The sequence below is a fragment of the Gymnoscopelus braueri genome (assembly GCF_963280865.1).
Source record: "Gymnoscopelus braueri genome assembly, chromosome: 8".
In the NCBI taxonomy this organism is placed as follows: Eukaryota; Metazoa; Chordata; class Actinopteri; order Myctophiformes; family Myctophidae; genus Gymnoscopelus; species Gymnoscopelus braueri.
In genome coordinates, this window is record NC_137609.1 from 49,226,604 (window position 1) to 49,246,961 (window position 20,358).

The 20,358-nt window shown below is 43.0% G+C and overlaps 4 protein-coding genes across 4 annotated transcripts; all 4 read right to left on the bottom strand.

Annotated features, from left to right (window-relative positions):
- Nucleotides 1–2,829: 2,829 nt before the first annotated feature.
- On the bottom strand, nt 2,830–4,017 carry LOC308090901 (casein kinase I-like; the record flags this gene model as incomplete). The annotated part of the gene is made up of 1 exon (XM_080436174.1): nt 2,830–4,017. The coding sequence occupies one exon, from the start codon at nt 4,015–4,017 to the stop codon at nt 2,830–2,832; it is 1,188 nt and encodes a 395-aa protein (XP_080292300.1).
- Nucleotides 4,018–4,854: 837 nt separating this feature from the next.
- LOC308090902 (casein kinase I-like) lies at nt 4,855–6,015 on the bottom strand (the record flags this gene model as incomplete). The annotated part of the gene is made up of 1 exon (XM_080436175.1): nt 4,855–6,015. The coding sequence occupies one exon, from the start codon at nt 6,013–6,015 to the stop codon at nt 4,855–4,857; it is 1,161 nt and encodes a 386-aa protein (XP_080292301.1).
- An 875-nt stretch (nt 6,016–6,890) lies between these two features.
- On the bottom strand, nt 6,891–8,096 carry LOC308090903 (casein kinase I-like; the record flags this gene model as incomplete). Its single annotated transcript, XM_080436176.1, has 1 exon — nt 6,891–8,096. One exon carries the CDS (start codon nt 8,094–8,096, stop codon nt 6,891–6,893), a length of 1,206 nt encoding a protein of 401 aa, XP_080292302.1.
- Nucleotides 8,097–14,050: 5,954 nt separating this feature from the next.
- Nucleotides 14,051–15,001, bottom strand: LOC308090905 (palmitoyltransferase ZDHHC20-A-like; the record flags this gene model as incomplete). Its single annotated transcript, XM_080436178.1, has 1 exon — nt 14,051–15,001. One exon carries the CDS (start codon nt 14,999–15,001, stop codon nt 14,051–14,053), a length of 951 nt encoding a protein of 316 aa, XP_080292304.1.
- Nucleotides 15,002–20,358: the final 5,357 nt, after the last annotated feature.

Here is a 20,358-nt window from a genome sequence, read left to right on the forward strand (position 1 = left end):
AGTAAACATTGGTGGCTCCACGTCATCCTCTGCCCCCCTCCTTTCTGGAGTCCCCCAGGGTTCAATATTGGGGCCCATACTTTTTGCACTGTATTTATTTCCCTTAGGATCAATTTTAAGACAGCATGGCATGTCCTACCATTTTTATGCGGATGACTCCCAAATATACTTTCCCATAAAGTGAAACAGCACTACCCCTGTGAGTCAGCTACTAAAATGTCTTGCTGATATTAAAGCCTGGATGTCCTTAAATCTTTTAAACTTAAATGAAAACAAAACAGAAATTATTATCTTTAGACCCAGTGCTGCAACAACTCCTTCCGATTTAGACCTGGGCCCTCTGGTACCTTATCTGAAACCCACTGTAACCAACTTAGGCGTAAAAATGGACAGCGACTTTTTAATGGACAAGCAAATAAACTCTGTTTTAAAATCAGCTTTCATCCAACTTAGGATTTTATCAATGGTTAAGCCTTTTTTATCGTTAGTTGATTTTGAAAAAGTTATTCATGCTTTTATCACCACCCGCCTTGACTACTGCAATGCACTTTATTTGGGGGTTAGCCAGAGTGGCCTCCACAGATTACAGCTGGTGCAAAATGCTGCTGCGCGCCTTCTGACAGGCACTAGAACGCGTGACCACATTACCCCTGATCTCTCCACACTCCATTTGTTCCCTGTGCGTTTTAGGATTACTTTTAAGATTTTATTGTTTGTTTTTAAATCTCGTCATGGGTTAGCTCCATCATATATCTCTGACCTTCTCAAACCTTATGTCCCCACACGATCATTGAGATCAGCAGATAAATTACTACTTGTGGTCCCTAGATCCAAATTGGTTCATAGGGGGGATCGAGCCTTCTCCGTAGCTGCCCCGAAGCTCTGGAACAAACTTCCCCTCTACATCAAACAGGCTCCCTCTCTTTCTGTTTTTTAAAACACGTCTTAAAACACTTTTTTATTCTCAAGCTTTTAATCCGGAGTGAGTTTTAATTTAAGCTTGAGTTTTTCCTTTTTTTTTTAAATGCTATATTTTAACCCTTTATGCCTATTTCTGTTTTTATTGCTGTATTATGACTGTGAGTTATTGTGATTACTGTGTTTTTATTGTTTGTTCATTTTTTGTGAAGCACTTTGGTCAACACTGTTGTTTTAAATGTGCTCTATAAATAAATTGGATTGGATTGGATTGGATAGTTATAAAGGTTTTAGTAATCATTTATGAATGTCAACAAACAGGTTGTTAATGATTTGTTAATAGTCTACAAACTGCTTATAAACGTTTATAAATGCTTTATAACGGGTTATTATTGTAAAGTGCTACCCAAGTTTCTAGTTTGTTTGGTTATGAATGCTATAAAATCTTAGTATCACACTACTTAAGTTGGCATTTATGCTAACGCATTAACAGTAACTATGCTGGCGTCCCAACCAGGCATGGAATTGCGTAGCCCTGGATTAATGAGACCCAATTGGCTCATTTGAGATAATCAGTCATGGAGGATTTGAGAATTCAGAATCTCAACAAAAGACACTGATGTTGAAAAAGCATTTACAATTACATTGACAGGAAGGAGGAGAACATGGCATAAGGCCAAACTTGAGGGGCCATGGCTGCCATGGCCTCTGACATTTCTGTCCTGGTTGTGTAGCTCTCATGGTTTCTTGTGAACTTCAAACATAACAATTAACGTCTTTTTCTCCAAAAGTGCATAATAACAACAATAATAATGATCGCCTTAGCGATCCCACAATAATCATCATCATCATCATCATCATCATCATCATCATCGTATAAGCCACAAAGTCCCTGTCCGCAAGAAAAGTGTCTACGCACAGTATCTCTGTCCGGGGCATAACTCGGAGATGACCCCATGCCAAACGGCAATTGGGTGGGGCTTACGGGTCCCAATCCAAAAAAAAGGCATCGGTTCTAGGCTTCTCAGGTAGGTCTGACAGACTCCTTGAGGCAGGGCTTCGTGAGACATTCATGCCGGGCTTCACGTGGTGAATGCTAAGGCGGTTTATTATTGGCTAAGCTAAGCTTACTGTTCCCTATCGACTCCTGACTATCAGTAACTCTTTTTTAGAATTACATATTCCCTCGTTTGTGACATGACATTTAAACATAAAGTTTGTTCTACCTAGTCAATGACAGAAAAAAAGCCTTACTAATAATAATAATCGGCCACCACGGGAGGCCGGAACACTATCGTCAGATTTGTTGATTATCGTCAGATTTGCTGATGACACATTGTTGTTGTGGGCCTGATCTCATACGACGCCGAGAAGGCGTTCCTAAGAGGAGATGGCAGGTATGGCAGGTCTGTCACTGTGGTGCCAGGACAACAGCCTTTTCTTGAACGTCGGAGACACCAAGGATATGATCATGGACTTCTGTAAACAAAGGCAGAGCTCCCCTACAGTCCCCTCAGGATACTAGTGGAGACGATGAGCACCTTCAACCTATAAAATTAAAGTACAATATTCCAAAAATGTTGCCTACTGGCAACGTGCACAAGAAATCTGGCTCACATCAGTCCAGCGGTTTGTAATATCACCTTGACACACACACACACACACACACACACACACACACACACACTAGCCTCCTACAAAGAATACTAGCCTCCTACAAAGAATAAAAATTCAGCTTTTATAGATTATGCTTCCTGTGTCTCGCAGTGATGGCACATATCTTTAGTATAGTTCAACCGTGCCTCTTTTCCTGGATCGCATAAATAAATAAATAACTATTCTCTAAAAAAATAGCAGATTCTCAAGCTCCCAACATCATTTGTCATAATTCGTACCACATGTTTCGCCTATTTACAACCTTTCACTTATTTTGTGTCTCTGGGCTTTCTTCTTTGTCCACTTGAAGAGACCACAGCAGTATGTGGCATGTTCGACCTCAGTGGGTGCGGTGACGACTCGTCCAGCAGTGAGGTCGACAGTGTTTGATGTTTTGGCCTGAGACTTACTTCTCTTGGTCGACTGTTGTACTTTAACTCTGCTGCTGGGTTGCAGGCGAGTGTAACTGGGGTTAGGACCTATTGATGTGGGGACTAACTTGTCGTCCCAGTCATATTTATAGTCAAAGACAAAGCCCTTCCTGTGAAATAGATCGGTGAAGAGTTTCCTCAAGTAGTCATAATCAGGCCTTTCAAAGAAGTCCAGCTTCCTGACATAACGCATGTAGGTGGCCATCTCTTCAGGGTAGCTGTCACAAAGCACTTCAATTGGTGTGTTTTGTTTGGCAAGCCCAATCTTCTGATACCTCTCCTTCGCAGTGTCTGCCTTCAGACCCTGCCAGGGGAGTCGCCCTCGTAGGAAGTACATGAGCATGTGACCCAGTGATTCCATGTCATCCCTTCTGCTTTGCTCTTTGCCCAGGTGTGTATTGATGCTCACATAGCGTGCCGTGCCAGTGAAGCTCTTGTGCTCTCTGTATGGGATGTGTTTTTTGGTCTCGGGGTTGAAGTACTCTTTGGACAGACCAAAGTCGGTGATGTGAATGACGTGCGGATACCTGCTTCCCAATCGTCCCACCAAAAAGTTCTCTGGCTTAATGTCTCTGTGTGTCAAGTTCTTGCTGTGGACATATTCCATCCGCGTTATCAGCTGTATGGCTATCATAAGGAAGGTCTTTAGGGAGAAGGTGCCTTTGCAGAGGTTAAACAGCTCCTCTAGACTGGGTCCGAGCAGCTCCAGCACCAATGCATTGTGTTTCCTACAGGGGCCTAAGTAGTAGACCTGAGCAATTCCCTCAGAATTTCCCAACCTCTTGTAGTGTTTATACTCCAAAGGGAGCTGTGGCACTTTGCTCTTCATGGCTTCCATTTTGACGGCCACATAGTTGTTGGTCGTGACGTTCTTTCCCAGCCACACCTCTCCAAAATTACCAACTCCAATCTTGCTCATAACAGAGAAGTTTCGGCCAACCATAACAGGTCCATCATTGGTCCCTGAACTGTGGCCCACCCGTCCAGTACCTTTACCTGCTGCATTAGACATTAAACATTTCACACACACCAGAACCAGCCTTCATCAAATTGGAGTTGTATGTACTTGCTCCGCACTGTTGTGTGTACTACCACTATATTGGTACAGTGGTACAAACGTCATGCCAAGCTTGGCCAACCTGCAAAGCCGTTGGCCAATCAGTCAACTTGTTGATCTCCCTGATAAGGCAAATTGATCACCATACTAAGCCCAGTCCAGGCAGGCTGTAAAAATCCCACATGCCATTCTATTACTGCTGATCAAACAGCACTCAGACCATTATACCTGTGGTGCGTTGTTCTAACTTGTGCTTTTCTGACGGGATCGAGAGGGACTTAGGCAATTGGGCTATTTTTGTTGTACTTTTCCAAAAATCTCTTAAAATATGAATTTTAAGTGTCTACATGCATTAGGAAATATTTCCATAGCTATTGTACAATTAGATATTTACAAAGCAGAGGCCATATTGTTGGTTCTCCCTTTGAGCCTGAAGATGTTATGCAAACTAGCAGTTGTTAGTCAGGGCTCCCTCAAGGCATCAAGTGGTAACTGGCAGCAATGACTTCCAAAATCATGAGAAAAATGTTCCATCCCACAAAAAAAAGGAAAATGGCAGACTTCCTGTCGGGATTAGCTCATGACACCGAGAGGTTTTTGTAAATATGGGCATGATACACATGGTGAAACCATAATGTTGGGCTTCACAGTCAAGTTACAAAGTACAGGCGAAACATGGTTGTTTGATGCTTCCCCACCCCTACGTGTTTTCTACAAAAAAAAACTCACACTTATTGAGAAAACTCAGTTATCAGAATTGTATCAAGTCCTCCTTGTAATCTTTCACTTTTTCTATTTGTGTCTCTGGTCTGTCTTTGTCCTCTTGAAGAGACCACAGCAACCTGTGGCGTCTTCATCCTCAATGGGAGCGGTGATGACTTGTCCAGCGGTGTTGGATGTTTTGGGCTGAGAAGGCAACAGTTTTTTTATCCACTGTTGTGCTTTAACTCTGCTGCCAGGTTGCAGGTGTGTGTAACTGGGGTTAGGACCTATTGTTGTGGGGACTAACTTTCCGTCCCAGTCGTATTGATAGTCAAAGACATAGCCCTTCCTGTGAAACAGATCGGTGAAGAGTTTCCTCAAGTAGTCGTAATCAGGCCGTTCAAAGAAGTCCAGCTTCCTGACGTAACACATATAGGTGACCATCTCTTTGGGGAAGCTGTCACAAAGCACTTCAATCGGTGTGGTTTGTTTGGCGTCCCCAATCTTCCGATCCCTCTCCTTCGCAGTGTCTGCCTTCAGACCCTGCCAGGGAAGTCTCCCTCGTAGGAAGTACATGAGCATGTGACCCAGTGATTCCATGTCATCCCTTCTGCTTTGCTCTCTGCCCAAGTGTGTGTTGATGCTCGCGTAGCGCGCCGTGCCAGCAAAGCTCTTTTGCTCGCTGTAGGGGATGTGTTCTTTGGTCTCGGGGTTGAAGTACTCCTTGGTCAGACCAAAGTCAGTGATGTGAATGGCATGCGGATGCCTGCTCCCCAATCGTCCCACCAAAAAGTTCTCTGGATTAATGTTTCTGTGTGTCAAGCTCTTGCTGTGGACATATTCCATCCGCGTTATCAGCTGTATGGCAATCATGAGGAAGGTCTTGAGTGAGAAGGTACATTTGCAGAGGTTAAACAGCTCCTCTAGATTGGGCCCGAGCAGCTCCATTACCAATGCATTGTGTTTCCCACAGGGGCCTAAGTAGTAGACCTGAGCAATTCCCTCTGATTTTCCCAACCTTTTGTAGTGTTCAAACTCCAAAGGGAGCTGTGGCACTTTGCTCTTCATGGGTTCCATTTTGACGGCCACATATGTGTTGGTCTTGACGTTCTTTCCCAGCCACACCTCTCCAAAACTACCACCACCAATCTTTCTCATAACAGAGAAGTTTCGGCCAACCATAACAGGGCCATTATTGGTCCCTGAACTGCGGCCCATGCGTCCGGTAGCTTTACCCTCTGCATTAGACATTACACAGTTCACACACCTGGACCACCTTGAATCTAAATGGAGTTGAGTGAACTTGCTTGTACAACTATATTGGTAGAGCGGCACAAACGTCACGCCAAGCTTGGCCAAACTGCAAAGCCGACGGGTTGGGTTGGCCAATCAGCGAACTTGTTGATCTTCCTGATAAGGGAAACTTATCACCATACCAAGCTCAGTCCAGGCAGGCTATAAAGATTTCCCATGCTATTATATTACTGCTGATCTTACAGCACTCAGACCATTATACCTGTGGTGCGTTGTTCTGACTTGTGCTCTTCTGACGGGATCAAGAGGGACCTAAGCAATTGGGCTATGTTTTGTTTTTCAAAAAGCTCTTAAAATAGGAAATTTGAGTGTATAGGTGCGTTAGGAAATCTTTTCATAGCTATTAAACAATTTGATTGTTACAAAGCAGAGACCAAATTGTCACTTTGTCCTTTAAGTCCTAGTCTGAGGATGTTATGCAAGCTTGCAGTTATTGAGTACAATCTGTCACAGTCCGGACTCCTACACAGCATCAAGAGGGAACTGGCAGCCATGACTACCAAAAACAAGAGAAAAATGTAACAGCCCACTAAAAAAGGAACATGGCAGACTTCCTGTTGAGTTTAGGTCATGACACCAAGATGATTTCTGTAAATATGGACTACACATGTGTACTGGCCACCTAGGTGAAACCATAATGTTGGGCTTCACAGTCAAGTTACAAAGTACAGGCAAAACATGGATGTTTGACGCTTCCCCACCCCCATGTAGTTGTTACAAAAAAAACTCACACTTATTGAGGGTCCCTATGGTGCCTATTGACACCCTAGGGACGCCCTGTGACCAGAATTGTATCAAGTCCTTCCTATATGTTACGTCTTCCATTTGTGTATCTGAGATTTCTTCTTTGTCCTCTTGAAGAAACCACAGCAGTATGTGGCATCTTCGACTTCAGTGGGAGCGGTGATGACTCGTCCAGTGGTGAGATCGACAGTGTTTAATGTTTTGGATTGAGACGTACTTATCTTGGGATCAGTAGGCAACTGTTTTCTGGTCAACTGTTGTGCTTTAACTCTGCTGCTGGCTTGCAGGTTCGTGTGATTGGGACTAGGACCTACTGGTGTGGGGGTTGACTTGCTGACCCAGTCGTATTCATAGTCAAAGATATAGCCCTTCCTGTTAAATAGATCATTAAAGAGTTTTCTCAAGTAGTCGTAATCAGGCTTTTCAAAGAAATCCAGCTTCCTGACATAACGCATGTAGGCGCCCATCTCTTTGGGGAGCTTTTCGCAAAGCACTTCAATTGGTGTGTTTTGTTTGGTGTCTCCGATCTTCTGATACCTCTCCTTCGCAGTGTCTGCCTTCATGCCCTGCCAGGGGAGTCTCCCTCGTAGGAAGTACATGAGCATGTGACCCACTGATTCCATGTCATCCCTTCTGCTTTGCTCTCTACCCAGGTGTGTGTTGATGCTCACGTAGCGCGCTGTGCCAGTGAAACTCTTTTTCTCGCTGTAGGGGATGTGTTTTTTGGTCTCAGGGTTAAAGTAATCTTGGGCCAGACCGAAGTCAATGATGTAAATGTACTTATGCTTGCCTCCGCTGCTATGCTTTCTTCCCACCAAAAAGTTCTCTGGCTTAATGTCTCTGTGTGTCAAGTTCTTGCTGTGGACATATTCCATCCGCGTTATCAGCTGTATGGCTATCATGAGGAAGGTCTTGAGGGAGAAGGTGCATTTGCAGATGTTAAACAGCTCCTCTAGACTGGGCCCGAGCAGCTCCAGCACCAATGCATTGTGTTTCCCACAGGGGCCAAAGTAGTACGCCTGAGCAATTCCCTCTGAAAATCCTAACTTTTTGTAATGTTTATACTCCATATGGAGCTGTGGCCCTTTGATCTTCATAGCTTCCATTTTGACGGCCACATATTCGTTGGTCTTGATGTTCCTTCCCTGCCACACCTCTCCAAAATTACCAGCACCAATCTTTTTCACAAGACAGAAGTTTGGGCCAACCATAAGAGGCCCATTATTGGTCCCTGAACCCACACGTCCAGTAGTTCTGCCTGCTGCATTAGACATTAAACATTCCACAGGCCTGGACCCCACTGGTTCAAAGTGGAGTTGTGTGCACTTGCTCCACACTGTTGCTTGTGCTACCACTATATTGGTACAGTGGCACAAAAGCCACGCCAAGCTTGGCAAACCTGCAAAGCCGATGGGTTGGGTTGGCCAATCAGTCTACTTGTTCATCTCCCTGAAGGCAAATTGATCACTATACCAAGCCCCGTCTAGGATGGCTGTAAAAGTCTCCAACATTATTACTGTTGATCATAATGTAGACTAAAGCTATGACGACAGATGTCCGTCAACCACCTTTTTTTACTGACAAAAACAAAACAAAAACAAAATTAAAACGATGCTATGTTGATCAAATTATGACTAAAGATATTGACAATATTGTCAAAAAGAATGTATAAAAATGTTAAGGGAGGGACTACTGGAGAAGGGATCCAGAAGAACTAAGGCAAGTCATTTTATACTTGGGTGCGTGTTGGTGTCGGTGTTGGAAAATAGCCGATTTTTGGCATGCAGCTAAGTATAAATCAGGCAATACAACGCCATCACGGCCCACCAAAATACATTTCTGACTAAAACAAACATTTCAGATGACTAAAATATGACTAAAACTAAATAAAAATGTGCTGTCAAAATTAACAGTTATTTTTGTTTTAATTGTATTCATTCACTCACTCATTATACTCAGACGGCTAACAATGCTCCCTAAAGAAATCTAGTCTCTTTGACACTTATAGGGCCGCAGTCTGCCTCCAAAACTATTCTTTTATCTGTGAGAAGCATCTGTCATTAGTCCAGAAATACGTGCCCACTTGCGACTAACCAATCAGGGTGCCTCTCGGTCGGATAGACCTGTCGGTCAATCATTTTAGCCCGGGGTCGGCCGGGTTCATGCACCAATGAGGTGCTACTGACAGAGCTTCTCACAGATAACAGAATACTTTTGGAGGCAGACTGTGGCCCCTATAAGTGTCACAGAAACTAGATTTCTTTAAGGAGCATTGTTAGCCATCTGAATATAATAAAATAAAATTCAAAGATAAACCTAAACACTTTTTGAAGCAGTTGCATTCTAGAATCCATACAGAACATGTTTTATTCAGCCCAAATTGGTCTGAGGGATCGATGTGTGTGGGTCGAGTTGAAATTAATCTGCTCTTTTGTTTTTAGAGTGAGAGTTCTTTATTTGTGCGATCAAGGAAAGGAGGCATGGTTGAACTATACTATAGTTCTTTGTATTCTTTTGGAGGCTAGCCGTCTTTATAAGGGTCTGTGTGTGTGTGTGTGTGTGTGTGTGTGTGTGTGTGTGTGTGTGTGTGTGTGTGTGTGTGTGTGTGTGTGTGTGTGTGTGTGTTATTAGCTTGTCTTAATAAAAACCTACTTAATACTTCCTAAGGCTAATATGAGCATCAAAACAATATTTTAAATATGTTTTATTAGCATATGCATTTCATACATTAGATAGGGCTGGACCACATGGACAAATGACATCAACCTGCGACAGGGGTTGTCCCCCTTCAGTAAAACATGTATTTTATTTATGATATAAATAAAATATTTAAGGTGTTTTAAATTTTTAGTTACAGACGACAATTATAATGTATTAAGCCATATTTGGCTTATTAGCCAAGGATCCTTTTAAAAACCGCTAGGCCGATCAGAGCCAAATGTCGTGTGCACGCAGCCAGTAGGCTTAAACTATTACCGGCATTTAGGACAAATCCTACACCTGCAGTCGGATTCATAAAAGTTTTTTGGTCTGTGTTTTGTGCGTCAGGTGCGCACGTTCTCAGGTCAGCCCCGAGGCTGTCTTACCAGGGCTGAAATGTGCGTATGTCTTTAAAATGCTTTATTCTTCATGCCAAAATCAATTAAGACAGTGGCACCTCAAATAAAATATATATGTGCCCAACATTTGTCAACACATATAGACAAAAATTTAAAATAAATGTCAAACGATGTATTGCTTGTAGCCTATGCATAATATAGACATGATGTGGATTCCACCGCTTTTTATTTATTTTCTAGGCTATCAGTGAATTATTAGGTCCCTCAGTGTGTTTGCCAGCGGGCTATCTGAGCCAAAGTGTCACGTAATAATGAAAATAGGCTATCATGCCTTAATGAAACTGCGGAGGGACTGATCGATGCACCTCCAGTGTCCGTGCCGCGGTATTAATTTGTAAAGCCTACTGTAGGCTACTCTACTGTATATTGATCACATGAACACCACACACAACAGCCTAATAAATCTTACCATCTGATGAGGAAAGTCAGGAAACTATAATTGGATGAAAGCTGTGTCCAGAAGACCATTCCCCATTCCGACGTAGGACAGCGATATATTAATCAAAAATTAACTAATTTAATCAATAAGTAATCAATAAGCTCTGGTCCATAATCGGATAGAAGCGTTCCACTTGTATGCCCTGGATTTATTTTCAACATCATCTTTTTACCTCGGTAAAGGTGCGCAATGTTCATTAGAAAAGGCTTATGTAATATCCTTTCCACGTTTTATTAGCCTTTTATTTGGTAATGGGGTTAAACCTTGTCAACTTCTTTATTCTCATTACACATGAGAGCATTTATTACGTGATCCGCTTCCAGACAGAACAGTAAGTTGTCAAGGCGATGCGACACCGCATCTGTTATCTTTAGACGAGGCGGAGTTGAACTTCAAACTAACATCAGCGTTGCCAGATGTTGTGAGAGAAATAAGCAACCAGGTCTAGGAAAACAAGCCCAAAAGAAGCAACTGGCACTTAGGCCATTATAAGCACTTTAATTAAACCGTTGTGAGCTTGTAGATCTGCTATTTAAAAAAAAAATCTTGTAATAAAATGTGGAATATTTGGTAGATTTTTTAAACATTCTAACAACACAAATCTGCCTCCAGCTGGCACAAAACATTTTCAGATGGGGCTTATAGGGATACATTGGCCTACATATTAACTTGGGGGTCCATGACATAAAAATATTTGAGAACCACCGGTTAAAACAATTGAACAATTGTGAAGCAAGCCCAAATAACCAACTACACTTTAGAAACAAGCCCAAAAAAACGCACCCCACAGCTACCAATATTTACAAGCAACTTTACAGAAAAATAAGCCCAAATTCGCTTATAATAAGCGGACATGGCAACACTGTTTAGCACGATTCAGCATGGTGACGTTGAAGTTGGATGCTGTTGGATGCAGCCTTACAGAGTAATCATCACACCTGGTCATACACACTGGTCATACGCACGTCTCAGGGATATACGAACCCCTTTGAGAATTGCACGTCAGTTTGTGATTACCAAAAATACGACCTCCTTTACGAACTTTATTTACCCCATATTTACGACCCTCTTTATGAATCAGGGCCATTGTCCTTTAATTGTATTGGTACTTGAAGCTGCTCATCCTCTACGCTAGTATCCCGTTGATCATGAGGGGACTGCAGGACCTCTGCCTTTGTATACAGAAAAGTCCATGATCGTCTCCTTAGTTTCTCTGACGTTCAAGAAGAGGCTGTTGTCCTGGCACCACAGTGACAGACCTGCCATCTCCTCCAGGTACGCCTCCTCGGCATCGTATGAGATCAGGCCCACAAACAACAACAATGTGTCATCAGCAAACTTGACGATAGTATTTTGGCCACAATTATATTATTATTATTATTATTATTGTCTCGGAGAGTATGTTTTCGCTTCGTCCCGCCGTGTGTGAGCATGGCCCCTAGCCAAGCTAACATTGGTCAAGCTCCACGTGACACGTGTCAATATGTTGACACCAATGCCTTTGATTGGCTAGAGGGACGCATGACGAAATAAAATCCTATAAATAGGTGTGTCACTTAAAAAAGCGAGGTAGGTGAGGTAAGTGAGGTAAGACAGGATCAATCAGTCTTGATTGGAACAGTACCTTCCAGTCCAAATCACCCGTCCGTGCGTGTGTGTGTCCCTCTGAGAACACCTAACATTGGTCAAGCAAAGGCGCAGAAGGCCAAAGCTAAGAAAGCATACTCATCTACAACAGTAACACAGAAGAGGACTATAGAGTTGAATTGATCCCACAACAAGGCCGAAGTCTTAATACTATAACAATTGGCCACCTTGATCAAATACATTATGTAGCACTAGAGAAAACTGACATAGATCAAACACACCAATCAACTGCTGAAACTGTTCAAGACAATGAAGATGAAGAAGACAGACAAGTATTTGAACAAACCAGTCAATTACGACGACTCCCATATGACACATTGCTTCAAGAAGAACATTCTTTAGATGCAAACACTACATATTCAGTCGCCCCTGCAGAACACCAAAAACCACGCGCATTCTACCAAGACGACCCGTTCTACCAAGACGACCCGTGCTATTAAAATAGCACGGGTCTGCTGGTGGAGACTTGTGCTCCGAGGAGCACATTTTCTAGTTATTATTATTATTATTACCCTTATTCATTTTTATCTCCAAGATGGCGGTTTAAATTTGCTGAAATAGAGGCTCCGTATAAGTCAATGGGTGACATCAGGGCTCCCTTCGTCCATTATGTCTTAGTCTATGGTTTCAGTGTGCCTGTGAGCAACTGTCCTTCGCGGTACCCATACATGTATATGGGCATAAAAGGGACACGGCCAGACGGATACAGAGATCTCCATATATGGACATAGAAAGGACACAGACAGACAGACAGGAGGGTACAGCGGGTAAAAGGTAAATGGACTGCATTTATATAGGGCCTACTAGACTCTCCGACATTTCAAATCGCTTTAGAATGTACTTCCACATTGACCCATTCATACACATATCCACACACCGATGGTGGATGAAACCAGTCAAGCCACCGACCTGCTCATTGGGAGCAGTTAGGAGTTCAAGGACACTAAGACATGCAGCCAGGAGGGACCGGGGATTGAACCTAGAACCAAGAACCTGGAACCATTCCAATACGGCGACGCTACCTCCTGAGCCATTGCTGCCTACTTACTCACAACGGGCAAAACGGGTAGTGCATAACCAGAGGAGCATGCATTCCCAATGGACGCCTACCTTTAAATATATATTATATATATATATATAGTTGCGAGAATAGCCCTGGACAGACAAACAGACACACAGACAGACACTCTCCTAGATGGCTCTGCTTCCTATAGTGCCATCACGTAAAAACAAAAATGATTAAAAAAAAAACACACAAACATATTAGGAGGGTGGTTACTTCTTTCGGAGTGCTATATCTAACATCCACAGACACCTTCAATGTTGCCCGATATAGTAGCGTAGTTTTACATTTATCTCAATCTTGGCTTTAAGTCGCCGAAAGCTTTGTGCCTCTTGAACCACCTCATTGAAAAAGGACATCATAAATTATGTTCCTTGTGTGTGTAATCCTCCTGGTGAGAATGGAGAGACCTGAGCTGACAGGGTGCCTCAATGGGCTGCTCAATTAGGTGCTGCTTGTCTGGGAAGTTAAGTACAAGCCTCATTATCAGCGGGTCTGGGTACCGCCCTGATCCAAATGTTAGACACACTCACAGGCACACTGAAACCATAGACTGTAAGACATATTGGATGAAGGTTTCTACAGAACCTCTATTTCAGCAAATTCAAATCCACCATCTTGGATTTATAGGGGTTCACCCGCCCCTGTCTTTGTGTTCAATTGGAGGAAGTCGGGATCCACCTCTCGAGGAATCAACAACAATCTTGATGGCCGAGATATTGAAGTGGTTTTCTTAAGACATATTAAAGGTTCTTCCACTCGGATGGCAAATGCTTGCAATTGTGACATCTTTTTTTTAATGTCTTTCAGAACAGTAGCAACGTTGGTGTAGATTACCTCAGTCATTCGAGCCATGGTACCAGTCTTTAGCATTCATGCTAGATGCTCCAGGTGTTTTATCTAGCATTTCCTCAGCATTGGTGTGGACCGGTATTGTTCTATACCCAAGCAGACACGCTACTACACCTCCTCTCCTCCCTCGAGCCACTGTTGTTGCCCGTTTGCCATCCCTTGCTCCGGGTCAATGTCCACTAATCGAGTACCGAAGGATTGTCCATCGCCCAGACTGGAGAACACAGGACAGAGCCAACACATCTTCTGGTCTCCAAAGACTTCAGCCACATTTTGTCGCAAGCCTAAAGAGAATCCGTTTTCGTCTGGGCCATTCCTGAACACCGGAACCCCGTATGCCTCTGTAGTTGTCCTGTTCTTTCCCACGAGCCAGAGATGGTAGCTGAAAAATCCCAGAAATCCAATGAAGAACATGCTCGCCATGGGACACATAAAAATCACATGTAATTTGGCATGGTTTCCGGGCAGCTGTTGGGTCGCAAATTTGATGAAATACTTTAGACTTGTGGCCGAAATCACGAGGCAATAGAGTATGCCATATCCTATGAACAAAACAAAGTACTTGTGGTTTGAGAATCCCACACAGTTGTTCACCCAGGGGCAGTGATGGTCCCTCTTCAGCACGCACGTGTCACATCTGATGCAGTGATGGCAGCGGTCCGGTTTGATCACTCGGCAGTAGTCACAGTATCGAATGGTGCCTCCTGGCGTTTGGGTCAACACAGGTAGTTCCATGGCCACTCTCTTCAGAATCTCGTGTTGCGCCGGTGATCTGGCCGCTTTCTCAAACTGCTCCTTTTCCTCTTTGGGCAGACGGAATGCTTTGGGGGGGACAGCTGGCCTGGTGAACATGGTCTTCCAGGAGGACCACATGAACATGACAAAGAGAATGTGAAAGACAACCAGGTAGCTGATACGCTCTTCGTTATCCTCGACCGTGTAGACACAAAGCTTCACGACGTACGCATAATACGACCAACCCGCAATCAGGTGCATAAATAATACGGGTATCCAATTGATACCCCGTATAAGGTATCTCTCTCCACGGGAGAGTGGCATCTTTGATCCCCTTTTCTGTATCGTTCAAAATGCCCCAACGCATGGCACACCTGAGCAGAGAGTGAGTGGTATAGGAGACAGGTCGTTCTTTTATACACTGTCATGACATAAATGTCCATATTTGGAGGAGACCCATATTTAGGCACTGCAGTGGGGGAGACATGGCGATGTGTTGCAACGGGCCGTGGTTGCCAGTTCTGTTTCTTAGTTGTCAAACCAAATAATGTTTGAGTAAATTCCCAATCCAGAAGTGAGGGTGAAGGCCAATTTATGAACATCGCATAGAAGGAATACAAAAAAATCTACTCATGTGGATCTTGGGATCGATATGAGAACAGTGTGGCTCCAATTTGGATCTCCCATAGAGTTATGATATACGTACCTAGAGTGGTAATCGGAAATGCCCGGCGATTCATTTCTATGGATTTGGTCACTCCCTTTGTACTGCTTCTTCCGTGTTTGATTAGATCATGCGCAGTATGATCTAAGAATGCCCTACCAAAAGGAGTAAAGGAGTGTAAAACCCTACTCACTTTCAAAACTGCCCTAAAGATACACCTTCAGGAGGCTGCAATTCGAAAATGGCCCCTGTCTAAGTCTTAACCTACCCCTCCCTACCCCCCCCCCCCCTCTTTCATTTTCCTCTTTTGTATATATATATATATTATTTTTTTTCTCTCGTCATACCAGTAACCTGAAAGCTGATTGTATGACATTCTGTATAGTAGTGTGTATATCTGCCTGCCTCTTATATTTCATCATGATTTGTGTGCATGGGGTCCTCATCTTAAACAAGCGTAATGCTTAATGAGGGTTTCCAGTTTAGTAGACCTTGTATTGTGAATTTGTACTTCCATGTACTGTTATGTACTGTCATGTACTATTCTCATGTCTTTCTAAATAAACTACATCAATCAATCAATCAGTAACATCCTTTATTTGTCTATGTCACAAACTACCTCCGTGCGCAAGCCCATGAGTCGAGCCCATTGGTCGAAACCATATTCGCTCGTTCATTATGATGGGTCCCTGCTATGGTCACGCTGCACAGCCAGAGTTGGCCACCAGGGTATCTCCACTTAATGTATTCCCTCCGGTTCTGGGGGCTTGGGATCTCCGGACTTCATGTGGCCTCCCTGTGACGTCGGTCATCTATGACGTCAGTCATCTATGACGTATCTATGGGACTCCAAATTTAGGTGATCTGACCATATATGGGGATTTGCAGATGCATTGATATTTTTGGGGGAGAACCGCAGATCCGAGCAACCTCATACCAGGCAACGCACTCCCTCTGGTCCTCAGCAATACACAGACAGTCTGTGACGCCTTGTGAGCTTGTAGATCAGCTATTTTCAGTGTGTGACACCAACACGCAGCCAAACATGGATCTCTTCTCCAGTAGTCCCTCCCTAACATTTTAGTCTAGTTGTTATTTGTTGAGGAAATTGTCAGTATTTTTTGTAGTAGTTTTAGTTGAAGAAATGAACACTGGTTTGTAGGAGGTTGGCATCACTGGACACCTGGGGGTTCTAGTGGGGGTGTGGTGGTGGAGGAGGTCAGAGATCTTGAAAATATTTCAAATATTTAGAATAAAATGCTGTAGAAACACATTGCCCTCTCGCTGTATCTTGGTGTTTTCACTGTTTGTTTTGGTAGACCCAAAACATCAGTTTTTTTGTATTTGTTGATGACATGTATTATTGCGTTTATTTTGTATGCTATATTGGTGAATTGAATGCATAGGACCACAATGGAAACAAGTCCCCAGGACCTATTTTGTGTTATCCTTTTAGCCTTAAAGGATCTACACCATGAATTTAAAAAATATATTTGATATTTAATATCATAATATGGTGTATGTCCCTCAAACCTTTTTCAAAAGGTTTGAGCCTAAATCATCACTCAGATATACTCATCCCAAGTCAATTGTCTCTGGCTTATACAGCACTTTCAGCTGCAATACCAAAACGGGGGGGGCTACTGACCAATTCTGTCTGGCCATCATCAATGCAATGGCAATGCAAGTGATGTCACTTGCCTTGCCATTCTGAAATGGCCTGTTCAGACACGCCCATTCTGAAAATCTCTGAAATGAGAATGAATGACTGAATGTTAAAAAAAAAAATTGGGGTACAAGAGACACTGGGGAGCCCAAAAAATACACCCCCCCCAAAAAAAAATGAAATTCATGGTGTGACCCCTTTAATGTCTGACTGTACCACGTGCTGTTTACATGTCTGACTAATAAAGTATTCAATCAATCAATCAATCAATCAATCAATCAATCAACCAATCAACCAATCAAACAATCAAACAAACAAACAAACAAACAAACAAACAAACAAACAAACAAACAATCAATCAATCTCTGTCTACCAAAACAAGCAGTGAAAACACACATTCACTCACATTTTGTACTTAAGTAAAAGTGTCAATACTGCAACGTAGAAATACTCTGTTACAAGTAAAAGTCCTGATTTTAAAATGTACTTGAGTAAAGGTACAAAAGTATTGGCATTAAAATATACTTCAGTACCAAACGTAAAAGTACTAAAATGTTTGAAAATAGCCGATCTACAAGCTCACAACGCGTCGCATCGCGACGCGTTGTGAGCTTGTAGATCTGCTATTTTCAAATAGCCTATGTATAAAATAAGGCTAAAGTGGTTAATGTGTGTTTTGTAATATCATAACTTATGTCTGCAAAGTAACTTAACTAGTTAGTTTTCAAATAATTGTAGTGGAGAAAAGTACAATATTTGCCTCTGAGATGTAGTGGAGTAGAGGTAAAAGTATTGGAAATAGGAAATACTGAAGTACAAATACCTCAAAATGTATATATTTATATTTATATTGGCAGTTTTTGTTAAATTTTTGACATATTATCATTTCACTATGACTCAGCAATTTATCTGCCCCCCCCCCCCAAAAAAAAGGTATAATATGTCCAATCTGTAAGTGCTATCACCAATGACTCAGATGAGAGCGTGAATAGCAGAAATGAGAGCAGTAGAGTGAAGTGTGTTTTACACTTTCAGCTTCATCTGATCGTGGCCTCAAAAGAGCTGTCTTCTGTAATCACACCTGCATTGCACATGAAACACATCTACTGGAAGAGAGAGAGGAGAAGAATGTATTAATACTTACAGAGACAGAGAGAGAGAGAGATATAGAGAGAGGGGGGTAGAGAGAAAAATAGTGGATGGAGGAGAGACGGAAGGTGTTGTAAAAATAAAGTACTACCAGAGGCAGAGGTCGGTCGGTCTGTGTGTGTGTGTGTGTGTGTGTGTGTGTGTGTGTGTGTGTGTGTGCGTGCGTGCGTGCGTGCGTGCGTGCGTGCGTGCGTGTGTGCGCGAATGCATGCATGCATGTGTGTGTGTGTGCGTACGTGTTATGTAAGTTGTGTGGTTGCTATAGACACTGTGTTTGTGTGGTCAGTTTGTCTTACAGTGTGTGGCACAGATATATACAGACCTGAGGTCAGTAGAAAACAAACACCAAGGGCTGATGGGTAAATGACATTTTAACTTGAGTTCAAAGTAATGAAGTTGATTTAATTGAGTGATGTACTTAAGTAAAACAGTTTTTAGTATCTGAACTAACTTGAGTATAATTTGCTCTTTTTATGCTTTGGCTATTTTCACTTTCATTTTTATTGTATTTTTTGTAGACATTATTTAGAATGTCTACATTTCAATACAGCATTGCATTGATATCAAAAACAATATGTACTTTGTAATTTGTACTTATGAAGTATTTCTAAAAGCAAAAAGCAAAAAAAATTTGACTGAGCAACGTTTTCCTTGTAGTTAAGAAATATCTGACGAGGAGTATCTATACTTTGACTTTGAAGTAAAATAAGGGTGCAAAAGGGTGCAAATTTATAATGCACTTTATACATTTTAAACAAATCTCAAAGTGCTAAAACAGTACTGGGGTTGAGTACTTTGTCAGCTGTAGAATAATTAAGAGAGAGACAGCACTCTGTCCCTGGTGGTTGTGAAGCAGGCTACAATGGCAGTTTGTCTGTAAACTATCTCACCTAACAGTACAACCAGAAATTGCTTCGGCTAATATTTCTGTCGAGAAATGTCCCATGCATTTACCCAATTAATTTCACATTTTCAACAGATATGGTTGCTGTTCACCTATCTGGTATGAAAAAAATAACACATCTGTTATCTGATTGGCCGCCGCTCATTGCCGCTTAAATCCAGGCGATCCAGGCGATGCTCATTTGCATAAACATGGAAAAAGTACTTTTTTGTTTGTAGCCCGTGGCCGCAAAATGGACGTTGTCTCCAGGCGTCCCGTCGCTCATTGTAGCCAGTACCCAGTGGAAATGAGTGGCAGCCGGTCGCTTTGTAGCTTGTTGTCATTTTTGGTGCGAGGAGACCCTTAGTTACAGAGCCGTAAGGGTCCATCTGACCTGCTGGTGGTCCCCAGGCCCAATGTTGAGAACCAGTGATCTACTGGTCTATATGTATCTCAAATGAGGCGAGACAGGTCTCTATAGCAGGGATGATGGTGACACTTATTCAGTGGCCAATCACATTTTAACTACTTCAACCCTATAGTATTGGGGAAATGGACTTGAGTTACAACTGTACTTGGACCGCTTTTGTCTGTCTCTACACCAAATATCTTCGCAGATCTACAAGTTGAATGGATCTATTGAATGGTGAATGGACCTTTTGAATTCCTGCCCGTATATGGGCAGATTCCTGATGCCATCACTGTATGCCCATATATGGGTATATTCGTTGGATCGGTGGTTCTGGACAACTGGATGTCCATATTATGCCTGTGTGTGTGTGTGTGTGTGTGTGTGTGTGTGTGTGTGTGTGTGTGTGTGTGTGTGTGTGTGTGTGTGTGTGTGGCATATCGGTCGGATCGGCGGTTCTGGACGCGACCGTGTGTTTCCTCTCGGGTCTCAGTAGATAGCCCCGCCCACACCGGGCGAGCGCAGTCAGCGCACAGAAGCCAAGGCGCAGACAGCTGTGTTGTTGAAGGACACTCTGCGCTGGCACTGCCAGATCATTTACGATTCTGTCCTCCCACTTGAACGAGAAGCCCCTGACTGCAGCCCGCAGATCGGGGCGGGGCTTCTCCTAGGAGGAGTGGGCGGGGTTATGGAGGAGGAGTGGGTGGGGTTTTGAGAGGAGTGGGTGGGGTTACTCCCTGGCGTGACTCCATGATTGGCCAGTAGCCACTTTGAGTGACAGTTGGGGCAAACGCTCTCACCAAAACATTATTTACTATTCTGTCCATATCGGTACATAACTCGAACGGCGCTGAGTCGACTAGCAGACCATCGGCCGGTCGACGCGGGCACTCGCGCCTGGAGGCGCTCG